Source organism: Rhinopithecus roxellana, chromosome 12 (assembly GCF_007565055.1).
Source record: "Rhinopithecus roxellana isolate Shanxi Qingling chromosome 12, ASM756505v1, whole genome shotgun sequence".
NCBI lineage: Eukaryota > Metazoa > Chordata > Mammalia > Primates > Cercopithecidae > Rhinopithecus > Rhinopithecus roxellana.
The window spans coordinates 31,397,662-31,414,483 of NC_044560.1; the positions used below are offsets into that span (position 1 = coordinate 31,397,662).

General features: G+C 44.5%; 1 protein-coding gene across 3 annotated transcripts in view; it reads left to right on the forward strand.

The window, feature by feature from the left end:
* ZNF382 (zinc finger protein 382) overlaps positions 1–16,822 on the forward strand; it is a 58,078-nt gene that overhangs the window by 23,191 nt on the left and 18,065 nt on the right. The window contains exons 1-4 of one of the 3 annotated variants that reach the window (XM_010385647.2): positions 1,298–1,760; positions 3,568–3,638; positions 5,955–6,081; positions 6,959–7,051. In XM_010385647.2, coding sequence (XP_010383949.2) covers positions 3,630–3,638; positions 5,955–6,081; positions 6,959–7,051 — 229 coding nt within the window. In that variant the 5' untranslated portion in view covers positions 1,298–1,760; positions 3,568–3,629. Of the gene's footprint in view, positions 1–1,297; positions 1,761–3,567; positions 3,639–5,929; positions 6,082–6,958; positions 7,052–16,822 lie in introns of those variants that run through there. The other 2 variants (XM_030942941.1, XM_030942940.1) reach the window with 2 other exon arrangements.

Below are 16,822 nucleotides of genomic sequence, written 5' to 3' on the forward strand. Positions count from 1 at the left end.
GTAATCCCAGCACTTTGGCAGGCCAAGGTGGGTGGATCACTTGAGATCAGGAGTTCAAGACCAGCCTGACCAACATGGTGAAACCCCATCTCTACTAAAAATACAAAAATTAGCCGGGCGTGGTGGCGCATGCCTGTAATCCCAGCTACTTGGGAGGCTGAGGCAGGAGAATCACTTGAATCCAGAAGGCGGAGGTAGCAGTGAGCTGAGATCACACCACTGCACTGCAGCCTGGACAACAAGAGTGAAACTCCATCTCACACACACACACACACACATCTTTGGAGAAAGGAATCCTACTTTTGGGGCCTCAATATCATACCTTCCCAGGACTTTGCCTTGGGAGCAATTCCAGCTCTAACATCTCCATATCAAACACAAGGCTGTGCATATCAGAACACAGCCTTGTCCATGTGAAACACAAGGCTGTGCTTTTTCAGTTGGAAACTTCATTCTGGATCTCAAATATCCAGCTTCCCTTTCGATAGCCATTCGACTGCACACTGTGCAATGTGGTTATAAGGTGAAATGACTGAGGCAGTGAAAGAAATCCCAGTACAACAAACTCCAAGAAACCACGAAACTTAAAATTGGCCCCAGAGGTTGGCGAGGCTGCATGCCACTGTGCATTATGAAAGCGACAGGGGCCATGCTTTAGAACAGAAGGTCTCGGAGTCTTCCACAGACACAGATCAAGCCACAAGGCGATCTTGTCCACCTATTCCTGAGCCCCACAACTGCAGAAATCAAACTCTGTAAAGCTGCACCAGGCCAGTTTTGACCACAGTCTCCAGTGGGTCACAACAGCGCTATCACAGGATCACTGATAACAGCATGACACATTCACAGTCACCGCTCAGCGCCGTCATAAAAACGGCCCCGCCCCCACTCCGTCCCGCGGACCCAATCGGGGACCGTCAGGGCTGTCCTGGCTGTGCACCTGCTGTGCACACACCCCGCACCCGTCCCGGGCCCGTCACAAGCGCGCCCACTCACAATCACACCACACACGGACGCAGCCACACAGTCTCCCTCCCCAGCAGGTGACTTGCACACAGGCCGGGGGCTTCTGCCTCCACAAGCCCTCTCCGCCCCCCAGGAACCCGGGTCCCCTGCCGTGAGCTCCTCTCTCATCCAGACCCGGGTCACCTCAACTCACCACATGGAAAACGACCACCAGGTTAACGGAAAAGGGAGCCGGGGTCCTGGGAGAAGCGTAGTCCCCGTCGCAATAGAGTCGGCGTGGGTGCAAATGGAGGGGAGCGCCCGCAGCGAGCACCGCGCGGAGCCTAACGGGCCGCCCCGGAGACTCCTGGGAGCGCAGGCCCACGCGCGAGTGCGCAGGCGCAGACGACTCACCCTGGGCCGGGGGTGAGGCTTGGTGGGTGCCAGGGGTGCTGAGGAGGCCGAGGAGGGCACTGGGAGCTCCGTTCCGGGAGAGCTGTCTAAGGACGCGGAACCGGGTGGGGAGGCCAGGGAGGTAACCAAGAGTCCCAGCCGGGCCTGGTAATTCTGAAGAGGGAACCGAGACCGCGGTATCCAGACGCTCAGATCTGTAGGAGCCGGGCCTCGGGCGTGGTCCGTGGGCGTGACCTTGAGGGTGACCCGGAGCGAGCTACGCGAAGGGAGATTTTGCCCGTTCTGATCCCGCGGAAGCGCCATCGCTGGCGACGGGTACCCGCGCGGAGCGGGCGCTGAGTGTGCGCGCGCGCGCGAGTTGAATGGGGGTGGCCTCCTGCGCCCAACCTGCTGCATTTTAGGTGCTTGTCTCTCTTTGGGATGTTGTGGCCGATTGTGTGAAAAGTAGACAGAGTAGTGTTGCTGCGCGAGGTTTCCTCTGCGTGTGTCTATTTTTAGATTAGGTGTGAGTCGCATTTGAGACAGTGTGAAGAATTAAAAGTGATTTGTGGATGCGATTGTGACTTTGCCTGGAATCGTGGTAGCTGCTGTCTGAGGTTGTGAATGACAAGTGGGGCCTGTAGGTTGGTGGTTCTCTGAAGGATGTTTGATTGACTGTGACTCTGCATGTGTTTGTAACCTACTGTTACTTCTGGTGGTTTTGTGGCCTTGGTGACCTAAATATTTGAATGATTGAGGAACTCTGTTATGACCATGGCTAGTTGGTTATATAAGATTCGATTATCTGAATAGTAGCCATTAAACTTCCCTCCAAAATTGTAACTACTTAGCAATTTAGCAAATAAAATAGAGATAACAGTATCAGAGGGGAAAAGGTGATTTTCGTAATTCCCAGATTCGTTACCTGGAAACACCGTATTAACTAAAACCAATATGTTGAAATGAATAGCATTCCAATGGGGGTCATGCAGGAAAAAAAATTTTTTTTTTTTTTTTACCATAGCTACCACTTTTGTTGTTGTTTTTGTTTGTTTCTTTTAAGATGAAATCTTGCTCTTTTGCCCAGGCTGGAGTGCAGTGGCGTCATCTCTGCTCACTGCAACCTCTGCCTCTGGAGTTCAAGTGATTCACCTGCCCCAGCTTCCTGAGTAGCTGGGACTACAGGCTTGCGCCACCACGCCACGCCCAGTTAATTTTTATATTTTTAGTAGAGGTGGGGTTTCACCATGTTGCCCAGGCTGGTCTTGAACTCCTGACCTCAAGTGATCCCCCCCGCCCGGGCCTGCCAAAGTGCTGGGATTACAGGTGTGAGCCACCATGCCTGTCATAACTACCACTTTCTACACTTCTATATGAGTGAGGTTCCCTACTTCCTTAGGCATGCTAAGATAATAAAAAGTATTGGATAGATTTTTAATAAGTCCAGTCTCACTGTAATAATTAAAATCGTTATTTTGCGAGCCTGACGTGGTGGCTGATGCCTGTAATCCCAGCACTTTGGGAGGCCAAGGTGGGCAGATCACGTGAGATTGGGAGTTCGAGACCAGCCTGACCAATATGGAGAAACCCCGACTCTACTAAAAATACAAAATTAGCCGGGTGTGGTGGTGCATGCCTGTAATCCCAGCTATTCAGGAGGCTGAGATAGGAGAATCGCTTGAACCCGGGAGGTGGAGGTTGCGGTGAGCCAAGATTGTACCATTGCACTCCAGCCTGGGCAACAAGAGTGAAACTCCATCTCAAAAAAAAAAAAAAATTCTCAATACAATATAGACCAGATAGGCACAGATTTAAAAGTTGTCAGCTGTCTTCATCAGGGCTTGGGAAGGTATTCTCATCCACTACTGTCAGTGTAAATTGGCAAAAAGTCCAAGAAGAGCTATTTGGAAATACACAATAAACCTGTGTTTAGTGGGAGATGGAAGGCAGAGCTGCAGAGGGAAAAACACAATGTTCCCTCTCTTGAAGTTAAAACAGGTTCCCCAGAATCCTGTGTACTTTACCAAGAGACTGGGTTTCTGGTGTTTGTGAGGGAGCCTGATTTGTCCGTTTTCCCACTAACTACCATCCTGGACATCTGAAGGGTACGCAGGGTGGACAAGTGCTGAAATAGTGAACATTCATGTAGATTTAACTGAGTTAATTCTGGGAGTTCTGAGTTAAGTATGGTCTCACACATACATGTATCCTCCATCTTTGCTTTCTCAGGACTGTTTCCTTTTCCAAAAGAAGAGCTCAAAAGAGAAGGTTCATCTAGAAATCTCAAAGCCATGTCTCAGGTGAGATGATGTTTCCTCTCTTTCTTAAATAACTTTTTTTCATGGTGTATGAACATGAGCTTCCCTGTCCTTTAACCTTCCCAGATATTGGGATTTTCTTCCGTGAAACTAGTCTTTAGTCAGGGCCAGATTAGGCTGAGGCAGGTAAGTGGCATGAGGTGAAATATTTAAGGGGTACCCTCAGGGCTGTGCCTTCCTAAATTTTGCATTCTAGACGCCTCACCTGCCTCACCCTATATCCAGCCCTGTTCACAATTTCTCCATTCCAACCAGATCAACTTAAGCCTTCCCCAAGCGCACCTTCTAGTTGTACATATTCATTGGGTACATCATTCATCATCTCCTTTCTCAGTCTTCTCACAAACAAACTGCTGGAACAGAAAAGTATTGTCTTGATTTAAATGGGAATATATGGCTTGAATCAATTTCACTTGTCCTGATGCTGATTTGAGATCTAAGTTGTGAGTAGTCATGGAGCAGACATGGAAAAACCTTAATTATCTCCGCTAGCCTAGGTTTTGCAATGATATGTTGGGAGATAGAAGTGGTAGATCCCAGCATTAGTTTCTGGAAAGATGTCCTGCTTTGTGAAGTGTTTAGGATAGCAATTTGATTGCAGGCTTGTAAAAGAAACAGGTTTTGTGTTCCTCCTCTCTGATCTTCCTGTTTTATTCATGTCTGCTAGCCGTTCCTATAAATTGTGGCCTGCCAGTGAAAACCTTTCCAGTGTTCTGATGTTGTTAGAGATTTGTTATTTTCTTTTTAGTTTCTTTTAATGTTTCATATGCTGGTGCAGGAGAAGGAAATCCATATGCCAGGCCACTTTTGAAATACTCTATTATTGGTCAAACAGTACTTTGTCCTCTTTTCATATCTTTCAGAAAATTCCTCTTTAGCTCATCCACCAACCTTTACAATATTGGTTTTCCTCAAATGCTAATTGGTTCTCTTCTTCACAGTCCCTTTTTCTCTACGCATAATCATACTCACTCTGAAGGCTACACTTCGTGTGATTCTAGTGACTCTCAAATACCCCTCTCCACTCTAGACCTCTGTCCAGAGTATCAGAACCGTATATCCAACCTCCACTAACTATCACCAACCACCTGTATGTTCCACAGACACTTAAAGTACATTTCCAAGGTTTACCTCATTACTTCCTTTGGTCCAGCCTACATTTTCTTCTGTTTCCCATTTTCACTTTCTAGTCCCAGCAGCCATGCATTTGCCTATGCAGATAACATGCCTGTATCTCTTCCACTCTACAGCCAATTTACAACCATCTCTGTTGTAATGGTGGTCATGTAGGTGCAGTTGTTCTCTGTCAGCCCGCTGACACTTCCTTAATCTAGAAGACATCTCTAACCATGGTTACTTAATTGTCATTCCCACCTAATATACATTAAGCCTTTTCTAGTCTTCAGGAGTATTGCCTCAAAACTTTTATCACATAACATGTGTGTCAACTTATGTTTATTCATGTTCTTTATATTCCTTAAAGCAACAGACCCAAAGTAGGGCATGCATCACAGTAGAATGTACAAGATAGTCTACTGGAAGGAAATAAAATATTAACAATTTACATTCAAGAGCAGTAATCATTAACAATGTAGATTTTCATAAATGCCTATTGATGGTTTATAAATAGCTACAATGTTGGGAATGTGTTCAGTATATCTTTAAGACCGCTGTTCTGTAGGAAAAAATATCTAGTATCATGTCATAATATCCCCACTGCCTACCTCCATATACCTTTTCCTTCTTAGAGCTCAAAGACTGTTTCCTAACATACTGTGCCTTTTGCCATTTCCTGATTTACTAACTGGTTTTTTTCTCCCCATGAATTTTTAAAAGCTGATGCCCTGTATTCCTACAAAACAAATTCGTTGTGAGTACAAAACTTTTATGTCCTCAGTGAAGCCTCAGAGTACAAAATGAAAATTTTTCCTTGTTTTGTGACACTTTACCTTGTACGTATTTCTGTCATTGCATCTGTAAAACCTACTAAGTGCATGTATTTACATGTATGCCCCTCTCTTAGCCTGTAACTTCTCATGAGCAGGGTCAGGGTTTTATTCATTTTGGTCTACCAGGCAACCAGTCACATTCAGGACAAGTAGTGTGATCTCAGTATGTTTAGCATGAGATTATAAGTAAATACAAATGGATGTATTTTCAGAGAGAGAATTTTATACAATATAAACCATAAATAAGGAAACTAGTCTGACCAGTAAACATTGTCAGTACTAGGTCTTCAATATCTAGTTCTCACACATTTCCGATCACTTCAGGATGAACTAGAGTATGCCCTTACAGGGATCAGTGTCATTCAAGGATGTGACTGTGGACTTCACCCAGGAGGAGTGGCAGCAACTAGACCCTGCTCAGAAGGCCCTCTACAGGGATGTGATGTTGGAAAACTATTGCCACTTTGTATCTGTGGGTAAGAAGCACTCCTGAATCTTTCAATGTCATTCAACTCCTTCTAAGAATTCCTGATACATATAGAACTTTGAATTTCAGGGATTAGAGGTGATTTTTTTTTTTAGTAGAAAGTATTATATTGCCAGGCGCAGTTGCTCACGCCTATAATCCCAGCACTTTGGGAGGCCGAGGCCGGTGGATCACTTGAGGCCAGGAGTTCAAGACCAGCCTGGCCAACATGGTGAAACCCTGTCTCTACTAAAAAGTACAAAAATTAGCTGGGTGTGGTGGCACATGCCTATAATCCCAACTACTTAGGAGGCTGAGGCACAAAAATTGCTTGAACCTGGGAGACGAGGTGGCAGTGAGTCAAGATTGCACCACTGCACTCCAGCCTGAGTGACAGAGCGAGACTGTCTCAAAAAAAAAAAAGAAAAAAGGCCGGGCGCGGTGGCTCAAGCCTGTAATCCTAGCACTTTGGGAGGCCGAGACGGGCGGATCACGAGGTCAGGAGATCGAGACCATCCTGGCTAACATGGTGAAACCCCGTCTCTACTAAAAATACAAAAACTAGCTGGGCGAGGTGGCGGGCGCCTGTAGTCCCAGCTACTTGGGAGGCTGAGGCAGGAGAATGGAGTAAACCCGGGAGGCGGAGCTTGCAGTGAGCTGAGATCCGGCCACTGCACTCCAGCCTGGGCGACAGAGCAAGACTCCACCTCAAAAAAAAAAAAAAAAAGAAAATATGATTATATCATCACTTGTGTAGTGTAAGGTATTAACTTTGGTAAGACATTAATGTATACCTCATTTACTACCTTGAAGTTGTATCTTTATCTAACTTCAATAGTTTTAAGGTCGAAACAGCTTAGACCAAGAGTCTCATTTTCCATCATCAGGGTTTCACATGACTAAGCCTGATATGATCCGCAAGTTGGAACAAGGAGAAGAGCTATGGACACAGAGAATTTTTCCAAGTTACAGCTATCTAGGTGAGTCTATAAATGAAGTCTAGTAAATATTAAATGTCAAGTAGTTGATGCCTTTGAATGTTTTTAGGGATCTATTTTTGTTATTGTGGTAAAATACACATAACATTAAATATACTATCTTAAACTTTTTAAGCATATAGTTCAGTGGCATAAAGTACATTAGCCTGTTGTGCACCCATTACCACCATCCATCTCCAGAACTCATCTTGCAAAAATGAAGCTCTGTACCCATTAATTTCCCACGGCGGGGCGCGGTGGCTCACGCCTGTAATCCCAGCACTTTGGGAGGCCGAAGTGGGCGGATCACGAGGTCAGGAGATCGAGACCATTCTGGCTAACATGGTGAAACCCCGTCTCTACTAAAAATACAAAAAATTAGCTGGGCGTGGTGGTGGGCGCCTGGAATCCCACCTACTTGGGAGGCTGAAACAGGAGAATTGCTTGAACCCGGGAGGCGGAGGTTGCAGTGAGCCAAGATAATGCCACTGCACTCCAGCCTGGGTGACAGAGCGAGACTCCATCTCAAAAAAATAAATAAATAAAAATAACTTCCCTTTATCCCTACCCCCTAGCCCTGCCAACCACCATTCTACTTACAGTCTCTGTAAATTTGACTACTCTAGGTACCTCTTGTAAGTGGAATCACGTAGCATTTATCCTTTTTCTGACTGGCTTATTTTACTTAACATAATGTCCTCCAGGTTCATCCATTCCTTCCTTTTTAATGCTGATTAATATTCTGTTGTATGTATATACCACATTTTGCTTATTCATTCATCCATTAGTGGTCAGTTGGGTTCCTTCCGTCTTTTGGCTATTGTGAATATTGCTGCTGTGAACATGGGTGTACAAATGTCAGTTTTAGTCCCTGCTTTCAGTTCTTTTGGGTATAGTCTCAGAAGTGGAATTGCTGAATAATGTAGTAATTCTGTGTTTAATATTTAAGGAATCACCATACTGTTTTCTGTAGTAGCTGCATCATTTTACATTCCCACCAACAGTGTACAAGGGTTACAATTTCTTCACCAGCGCTTGTTATTTTCTATATTTTCATAGTAGCCTTCCTATTAGTGATGTATTAAAGACGTGAGACCTGTAAAGTGCCTATATATGGCTGACTTTCATGCCTCTAAAATGTAAATTTTAGGTATGAATATCACTCCCCATGTAAATCTTTTCCTTGTTTACCTGTGTTTATTGGAAGTATTGGCTGCTATTACCTTACCAAGAATCTATTCCATGTTTTATAGGTATAACGTACATGGAGATATAAAGTGTAAAGTTCTGTGAGTTCTGACAGAAGTATAAACCCATGTATCTCACACTCCAATCAAGATAAAAGACGTTTCATTAACCCATTAAGATCCACTAGGCCTCTTCCAACTCAGTCCCTCCCGTTAAGACAATCAGAGTTGTGACGTCTACCAACATAGATTTATTTTGTCTATTGCAAACCTTTTTCATATCTGCTTTCTTTCACTCAGCTTCATGTCTGAGAGATTTATACATGCTTCTGCATGCATAAGTAGTTTGTTAACTGTGAAACAGTTTTCCATTGTATGAATATACCAGTTTATGCATCTCCTGTTGAAAGACATTTGGGATGTTTTTAGTTTAGGATGTTTTTAGTTTATGAACAAAGTTGCTATAGTCATTCTTGTAAAAATATTTCTGTGGACATACATGTTTATTTTTCTTCAGTAAACACCTAGCAGTGATATTGCCGATTCATAAGGCAGATGCATATTTTACTTCTTTAGAAACTACCATTTTAGTTTGGTAGTTTAGTAGCTAAAACTACTATACCATTTTAGACTTTCATCAGCACTGTATGAGAATTTTGATTGCCCCACATTCTTTTCTACGTTTTATGTTCATTTTGGCCATTCTGGTCATTTTGGCCATTCTTGTTGTATAACTTAGCAGTTATTTTTTATTTTATTTTTATTTTTATTTTTATTTTTATTTATTTATTTTTTTGAGATGGAGTCTCGCTCTGCCACCCGGGCTGGAGTGCAGTGGCCGGATCTCAGCTCACTGCAAGCTCCGCCTCCCGGGTTCAGGCCATTCTCCTGCCTCAGCCTCCCGAGTAGCTGGGACTACAGGCGCCCGCCACCACGCCCGGCTAGTTTTTTGTATTTTTTAGTAGAGACGGGGTTTCACCGTGTTAGCCAGGATGGTCTCGATCTCCTGACCTCGTGATCCACCCGTCTCAGCCTCCCAAAGTGCTGGGATTACAGGCTTGAGCCACCGCGCCTGGCCTTTATTATTTTTTTTGAGACAGAGTTTCGCTCTGTTGCCTGGGCTGGAGTGCCGTGGCGCAGTCTCAGCTCACTGCAATCTCCGCCTCCTGAGTTCAAGCAATTCTCTTGCCTCAGCCTCCTAAGTAGCTGGGATTACAGGTGTGTGCCACCATGCCCAGCTAATTTTTGTATTTTTAGTAGAGACGGGGTTTCACCTTGTTGATCAGGCTGGTCTCAAACTCCTGACCTTGTGATCCACCTGCCTCAGCCTCCCAAAGTGGTGGGATTACAGGCGTGAGCCAGCGCACCTGGCCAACTTCGCAGTTTTAATTTAGATTTATCTTACGGCTAATAATATTGAAAACCTTTTCACGTGCTTTTTATATCAGAGGCATCTGTTCAAGTGTTTTATTTGTTTGTTCGTTTGTTTGTTTCCTTGTTTTTGAGATGGGGTCTCACTCCATCGCCCAGGCTGGAGTGCAGTAGCGCAATCTTGGCGCACTGCAACCTCTGCCTCCTGGGTTCAAGCAATTCTCCTGCCTCAGCCTCCCAATTAGCTGGGATTACAAGTGTGCGCCACCACACTGGGTACTTTTTTGTATTTTCAGTAGAGACGGGGTTTCATCATATTGGCCGGGCTGGTCTTAAACTCCTGACCTTGCCATCTGCCCGCCTTGGCCTCCCAAAGTGCTGGGATTACAGGCATGAGCTACCACGCCCAGCCCTGTTCAAGTGTTTTATCCATTTTTTATTTAAGTAGTATCTATTTTTCCTTGAGTAGTAGGAATTGTTTACATATTGTGGCTATCCACATCTTTTGTTCAATGTACATATTACAAATATTTTCCCTAGTCTATGACATGCATATTCATTTTAATTGTGTCTTTTGAGGAATAGGAGTTTTTAACTTCGGTGAATTTCAGTTAATCATTGTTTCTTTTATAATTATTTGACCTCTCAAACAAATATTTGTCTTTTTCTAAGTATAGTGAGGATAATTGTCTTTTCTAGGTATGGTGAGGATAGTGCTCTGTATTTTCTGTGTATATTTTGCTTTTTTTTTGAGACAGTATTCTGCTCTTGTTGCCCAGGCTAGAATGCAATGGCACAATCTCAACTCACCGAAACCTCCACTTCCCGGGTTCAAGCGATTCTCCTGCCTCAGCCTCCCGAGTAGCTGGAATTATAGGCATGCACCACCACGCCCCACTAATTCTGTATTTTTAGTAGAGGCGGGGTTTCTCCTTGTTGGTCAGGCTGGTCTCAAACTCCCAACCTCAGGTCATCTGCCTGTCTCAGCCTCCCAAAGTGCTGGGATGACAGGCGTGAACCACTGCACCTGGCTGTATATTTTGCTTTTTATGATTAGTTCTGTGATGCACCTCATGTTTTTCTTATGATGTGAAGTAGGGTTCGAGAGTCTATTCTTCTATATGGTTATCAGTTTGTTCCATCAGTATTTGTTGCCTGAATTACTTTGATGATCATAGAGAAAATTGATCACATTTGTGTCAGTCTATTTTTGGACAATCTGTTGTTTCCTTGGATATATTTTAAGTCACATTGACAATACCACCTGGTCTTTGATTATTGTAACTTTATAAGAAGTCTGGAAGTCAGTTAGAGTAAGTCCTCTAACTTTATGCTTTTTAAAAACTTTTAGGGCCAGGCATGGTGGCTCATGCCTGTAACCCCAGCACTTTGGGAGGCCAGGGCGGGCGGATCACCTGAGGTCAGGAGTTCAAGACCAGCCTGGCCAACATGGTGAAACCCCATCTCTACTAAAAATACAAAAATTAGCCAGGTATGGTGGCACATGCCTGTGGTCCCAGCTACTCGGGAGGCTGAGGCAGGAGAATTGCTTGAACCTGGGAGGCACAGATTGCAGTGAGCCAAGACTCCACTCCAGCCTGGGCAACAGAGTGAGACTCTATCTCAAAAAAAACCAAGCAAACAAACAAACAAAAACAACTTTTAGCTATTCTAGGTCATTTTCTTTTCAAATTCATTTTGGAATCAACTTCTTGATTTCTTTAGATAAACGTGCTAGGTTTTTTTTTTTTTTTTTTTTTTGTGACGGAGTCTCGCTCTGTCACCCGGGCTGGAGTGCTGTGGCCGGATCTCAGCTCACTGCAAGCTCCGCCTCCCGGGTTTATGCCATTCTCCTGCCTCAGCCTCCCGGGTAGCTGGGACTACAGGTGCCGCCACCTCGCCCGGCTAGTTTTTTGTAGTTTTTAGTAGAGACGGGGTTTCACCGTGTTAGCCAGGATGGTCTCGATCTCCTGACCTCGTGATCCGCCCGTCTTGGCCTCCCAGCTAGGTTTTTTATTAGTGAGAACTAATGTCTTAGCAATGTTGACTTCTGTGGTTCATGGCAATGCTATAGCTTTCCATTTTAGTTAGCTTCTCTAATTCCTGTAAGAAATTCCTGTTTTGCCGGGCGCGGTGGCTCAAGCCTGTAATCCCAGCACTTTGGGAGGCCGAGACGGGCGGATCACGAGGTCAGGAGATCAAGACCATCCTGGCTAACACGGTGAAACCCCGTCTCTACTAAAAACTACAAAAAACTAGCCGGGCGAGGTAGCGGCGCCTGTAGTCCCACCTACCCGGGAGGCTGAGGCAGGAGAATGGCATAAACCCGGGAGGCGGAGCTTGCAGTGAGCTGAGATCCGGCCACAGCACTCCAGCCCGGGTGACAGAGCGAGACTCCGTCACAAAAAAAAAAAAAAAAAAAAAAAAGAAATTCCTGTTTTTAGTATGGAAGTCTTAAGTATTGCTCATTAAGTTTCTCTCTAAGCTTTTTTTTTTTTTTTTTTTTTTTGAGACGGAGTCTCGCTCTGTCTCCCAGGCTGGAGTGCAGTGGCACAATCTCCGCTCACTGCAAGCTCCGCTGCCTCCCGGGTTCACACCATTCTCCTGCCTCAGCCTCCCAAGAAGCTGGGACTACAGGCGCCCGCCACCCCGCCCGGCCAATTTCTTTGTATTTTTAGTAGAAACGGGGTTTCACCGTGTTTGCCAGGATGGTCTCGATCTCCTGACCTCGTGATCCGCCCGCCTCAGCCTCCCAAAGTGCTGGGATTACAGGCGTGAGCCACCGCACCCGGCTCTCTCTAAGCTTTTAATATTTTCTGATGCTATTGTAAATAGTAAGAGTTGGCCGGGCACGGTGGCTCATGCCTGTAATCTCAGCACTTTGGGAGGCTTAGGTGGGTGGATTACCTAAGGTCAGGATTCAAGACCAGCCTGGCCAACATGGCAAAACCCCGTCTCTACTAAAAGAATACAAAAAATAGCTGGGCGTGGTGGTACACACTTGTAATCCCAGCTACTCAGGAGGCTGAGGCAGGAGAACTGCTTGAACCCGGGAGTCAGAGGTTGCAATGAACCATTTCTTTCTTTCTTTTTCTTTTTCTTTCTTTCTTTCTTTTTTTTTTTTTTTTTGAGACAGTCTTTTGCTCTGTTGCCCAGGCTGGAGTACAGTGGCAGGATTTCAGTTCTCTGCAACCTCCCACTCCTGGGTTCAAGCGATTCTTGTGCCTCAGACTCCTGAGGAGCAGCTGGGATGACAGGTGCGTACCACCATGCCCAGCTAATTTTTGTGTTTTTTTAGTAGAGACAGAGTTTCACCATATTGGCCAGGCTGGTCTCGAACTCCTGACCTCAAGTGATCCGCCGCAGCCTCTGCCCCCGCCTATTTTTAGTAGTTTTAATTACATATAGTGATTATAATGTTAACCATTAGTAACCTTTTAACAGAGTAAACTAAGAAGTAGATAGTTGTGAATTGTCTGCTACATACTAGCATTCTGTAACAGATTAGCAAATGTTATGAATACATCATCTCACAACTTTATCAATACATGTTTCCTCATAGTACAATTTTTTAGTGTTTAACAGATCCAAATATATTTAGTCTTTCTATTCTGTATAAAATTAAAGAGCCAAAAGTATGTAAATTTAAACTTATATTCAATAATGAATGTTTCAGTAGTTTATCTTAGAAATTATAAATGAGTATCTGTTAGTTAACTTAGCATGACTCTTAGGTTACCGGTTACCAAGAAGATTTTGGAAACTGTTTTTAGGCCGATATTATGAAACAACTGTGGAAAAGCCTATTTATAAAACTCTTATTCCACTTATATTGACCTACACAAATAGTATTTATTTTGTTTGGATTGTTCATGAAAATTTCATAATACGTTAAACAAAACTACCCATTATCTCAAGTCATTTCCTTGTTAACTGTTTGTATAGCACATACAAGTAAAAGGCAATTAAAAGCAAATCAGGAAAACCTGAAAAGTTAAATACATAGGTTTGTTTTATTTTGTTTTTGTGCTGTGTTTGATGTATATGAAATAATGGATATCAGACAATTCATTTTTAGTATATGTTTATTTGTGCCTTTTTTCTTAAGTTGAATTTATAGTTTTTATAGTTTTAAACATAGTAAATACAATAGTAACTTATTTGACTAGTAAAGCCAAGTAGAATAAAAATATGTGCTCATAGATGCACCTCTTTTTATTAAACCAACAACATTAAACTCAGTTATCAAAATTTTACCCCAAGTCACATGAACTTGAAAGGCCTTTGGGTTAGTTCCTATATTTCTGGGGGTGTTAGGAACATTTCACTTACATAAACACTCATTTTTATCTTAAAACAATTTGAATAAACTCTTTTTTTTTTTTTTTTTTGAGACGGAGTCTGGCTCTGTCTCCCAGGCTGGAGTGCAGAGGCCGGATCTCAGCTCACTGCAAGCTCCGCCTCCCGGATTTATGCCATTCTCCTGCCTCAGCCTCCGGAGTAGCTGGGACTACAGGCGCCCGCCACCTCGCCCGGCTAGCTTTTTGTATTTTTAGTAGAGACGGGGTTTCACCGTGTTAGCCAGGATGGTCTCGATCTCCTGACCTCGTGATCCGCCCGTCTTGGCCTCCCAAAGTGCTGGGATTACAGGCTTGAGCCACCGCGCCCGGCCACTGAATAAACTCTTTAAGGGAGTTTATACATAACTTTGGCCAAGTGCTGTGGCTCACACCTGTAATTCCAGCTACTCAGGAGGCTGAGGCAGGAAGATCGCTTGAGGCCAGGAGTGTGAGGCCAGGCTGGGCAACATGGCAAGACCCAGTCTCTGAAAAAAGTGTATCCCAATGCAGTGGTGTGCACCTGTAGATCCAGCTATTCAGAAAGCTGAGGCAGGAGAATCACTTAAGCCCAGGAGTTCAAGGCTTCAGAGAGCTATGCACTACTGCACTCCAGCCTGAGCAACAATGAGACCTTGTCTCTAAGTAACTAAAATGTTTAAATAAATAATTAATACCATCTCGAGGTAAGAAAATATCACATTTACATAATATACATACATAGACATACATAGGCAGACAGTCCCAAACAGAGATCTTATAACTTTCGTTCTAAAATGTTAGCCAGGAGTCAGTAAAATAGTGTTACATCTCATCTTTGTTCCACTTTATATTTTTGTCTGAATTGTGTTTCTGACACATGGAACAAGGTTAGCTGTTCAATGTGTGGGCTAATGCTTTCTAGCCAATATTTGTGGAGGAGATTTTCAGATTTTCATTTTCCCTGTTATATAATCTTATGGAAGCTGTGACTAAATTTTACGTGTGCAACTGAGCTATCTGGATGTCTCCAAAGCTTGGCTGAGTGAATAAAATATCCACTTTGTTTCCAATTAGCCCTTTTTTCCTTCTCAGCCACAGGCTGTTTCTTTTCGGGGCCCCTTGAGTGCCCCCAATGTGGGGCAGGACACCTAAAGTTCAAGTGACTGTAGGGGTTAGAGTGGGAAGGGAAAGGTCTGGCAGGGTGGACAAAGGGATGGAGGAGTTCTGAAGGGCCACATATGTCAAAGGATTTAGGGGAACTGAAGGGACAATCAGAGGTGGTAAGAGGAGGAAGGAGGAGTGGAGCAGTGGGAAAGGAGAGGTCTTACAGGAGCCAGTTTAGAGAATCCTTAGTAAAGTGATGCCAAGGAAAAAAGGAAGTGGAGGGAGCTGGCAGAGCATATACCAACGGGAACATACACCATCAGTCAACTGAGAAGTTCCCATGGGAGAAACAGGATCAAACAGAGAGGCCTCACAGGTCAAGAATTTTCTAGCCCCGAGAGTCAGGAAGTGAATTCCCACCCAAAAGAAAGACACAGGAAGAAAGACCTCTAGCCCAGCAGGTACTTTTTAAACAAAGAAACCAATGTCTCTAACCCAACTTAATATAAACAGAGGAACCTAGGATTCTAACCCAGCCTCTAGAGTATGCTCAGAATCTAAGGAATCAAAATGTACCAGCCTCAATGGGAGTGCTGGGATTACAGGCTTGAGTCACCACGCCCGGCCGAACTGCTCTCTTTTAATATCACATTTCCAATTTGCTGGTATTGGGACCAAGATTTTAACAAGGTTCCTGTTGGCACAGGGCTAGAATCCAAACTCTTTTTCAGAGCTAAGCAGCCACTGAACTCTTTGCTCAGTTCCTTCAGGGCTCTAGCGTTCTTTCCCTTTGGGCTCCTTGCAGTCTTGCCCTGCAGCAATGTAGTTAACCGAGGCTTTGAGGGCGGCTTATACCAACTTCGGGGCTCTGCTTTTTTGACTTCTCTACTCCCAGATTTTGTCTTCAAGTTACAGTAGCTCTGAACTCCAACCTCTGATTCCGCTATCAGGTGACTCATGCTTTCTCTTGGAGATCTATCTCTTCTGTGCTGCCTGAACTACTGAGAACATATACCTGGCTAAATGTAGCTCTTAAGCAGTGTGGTTTCTTTCTTTCAAACATTGCATCCACTTCAGCTTCTGGCTACTTTTGGTCGTGCTTTAGTGCCTTCAAATAAGTGGGTTTTGTTTGTTTGTTTGTTTTTTTTTTTTTTTTTTTTTTTTTTTTTTTTGAGACGGAGTCTCGCTCTGTCGCCCAGGCTGGAGTGCAGTGGCCGGATCTCAGCTCACTGCAAGCTCCGCCTCCTGGGTTCACGCCATTCTCCTGCCTCAGCCTCCTGAGTAGCTGGGACTACAGGCGCCCGCCAGGTCGCCCGGCTAGATTTTTTGTATTTTTAGTAGAGACGGGGTTTCACCATGTTAGCCAGGATGGTCTTGATCTCCTGACCTCGTGATCCGCCCGTCTCGGCCTCCCAAAGTGCTGGGATTACAGGCTTGAGCCACCGCGCCCGGCCTGTTTGTTTGTTTTTTGTATCAGCTGGAGGATTGTTTTGATACAAACTTCTTTGTCATTACCAAAATCTAGATGTCGGCCAGGCACAGTGGCTCATGTCTGTAATCCCAGCACTTTGGGAGGCTGCGCTGGGAGGATCACTTGAGGCCAGGAGTTCCAGACCACCCTGCCCAACATGGCAAACTCCATCTCTACTAAAAATAGAAAAATTAGCTGGGCGTGGTAGCGCCCACCTATAATTCCAGCTACTCAGGAGGCTGAGGCATGTAAGTTGTTAGGACCCGGGAGGTGGAGGTTGCAGAGTCTAGATCACGCCACTGCACTCCAGCCTGGGTGACAG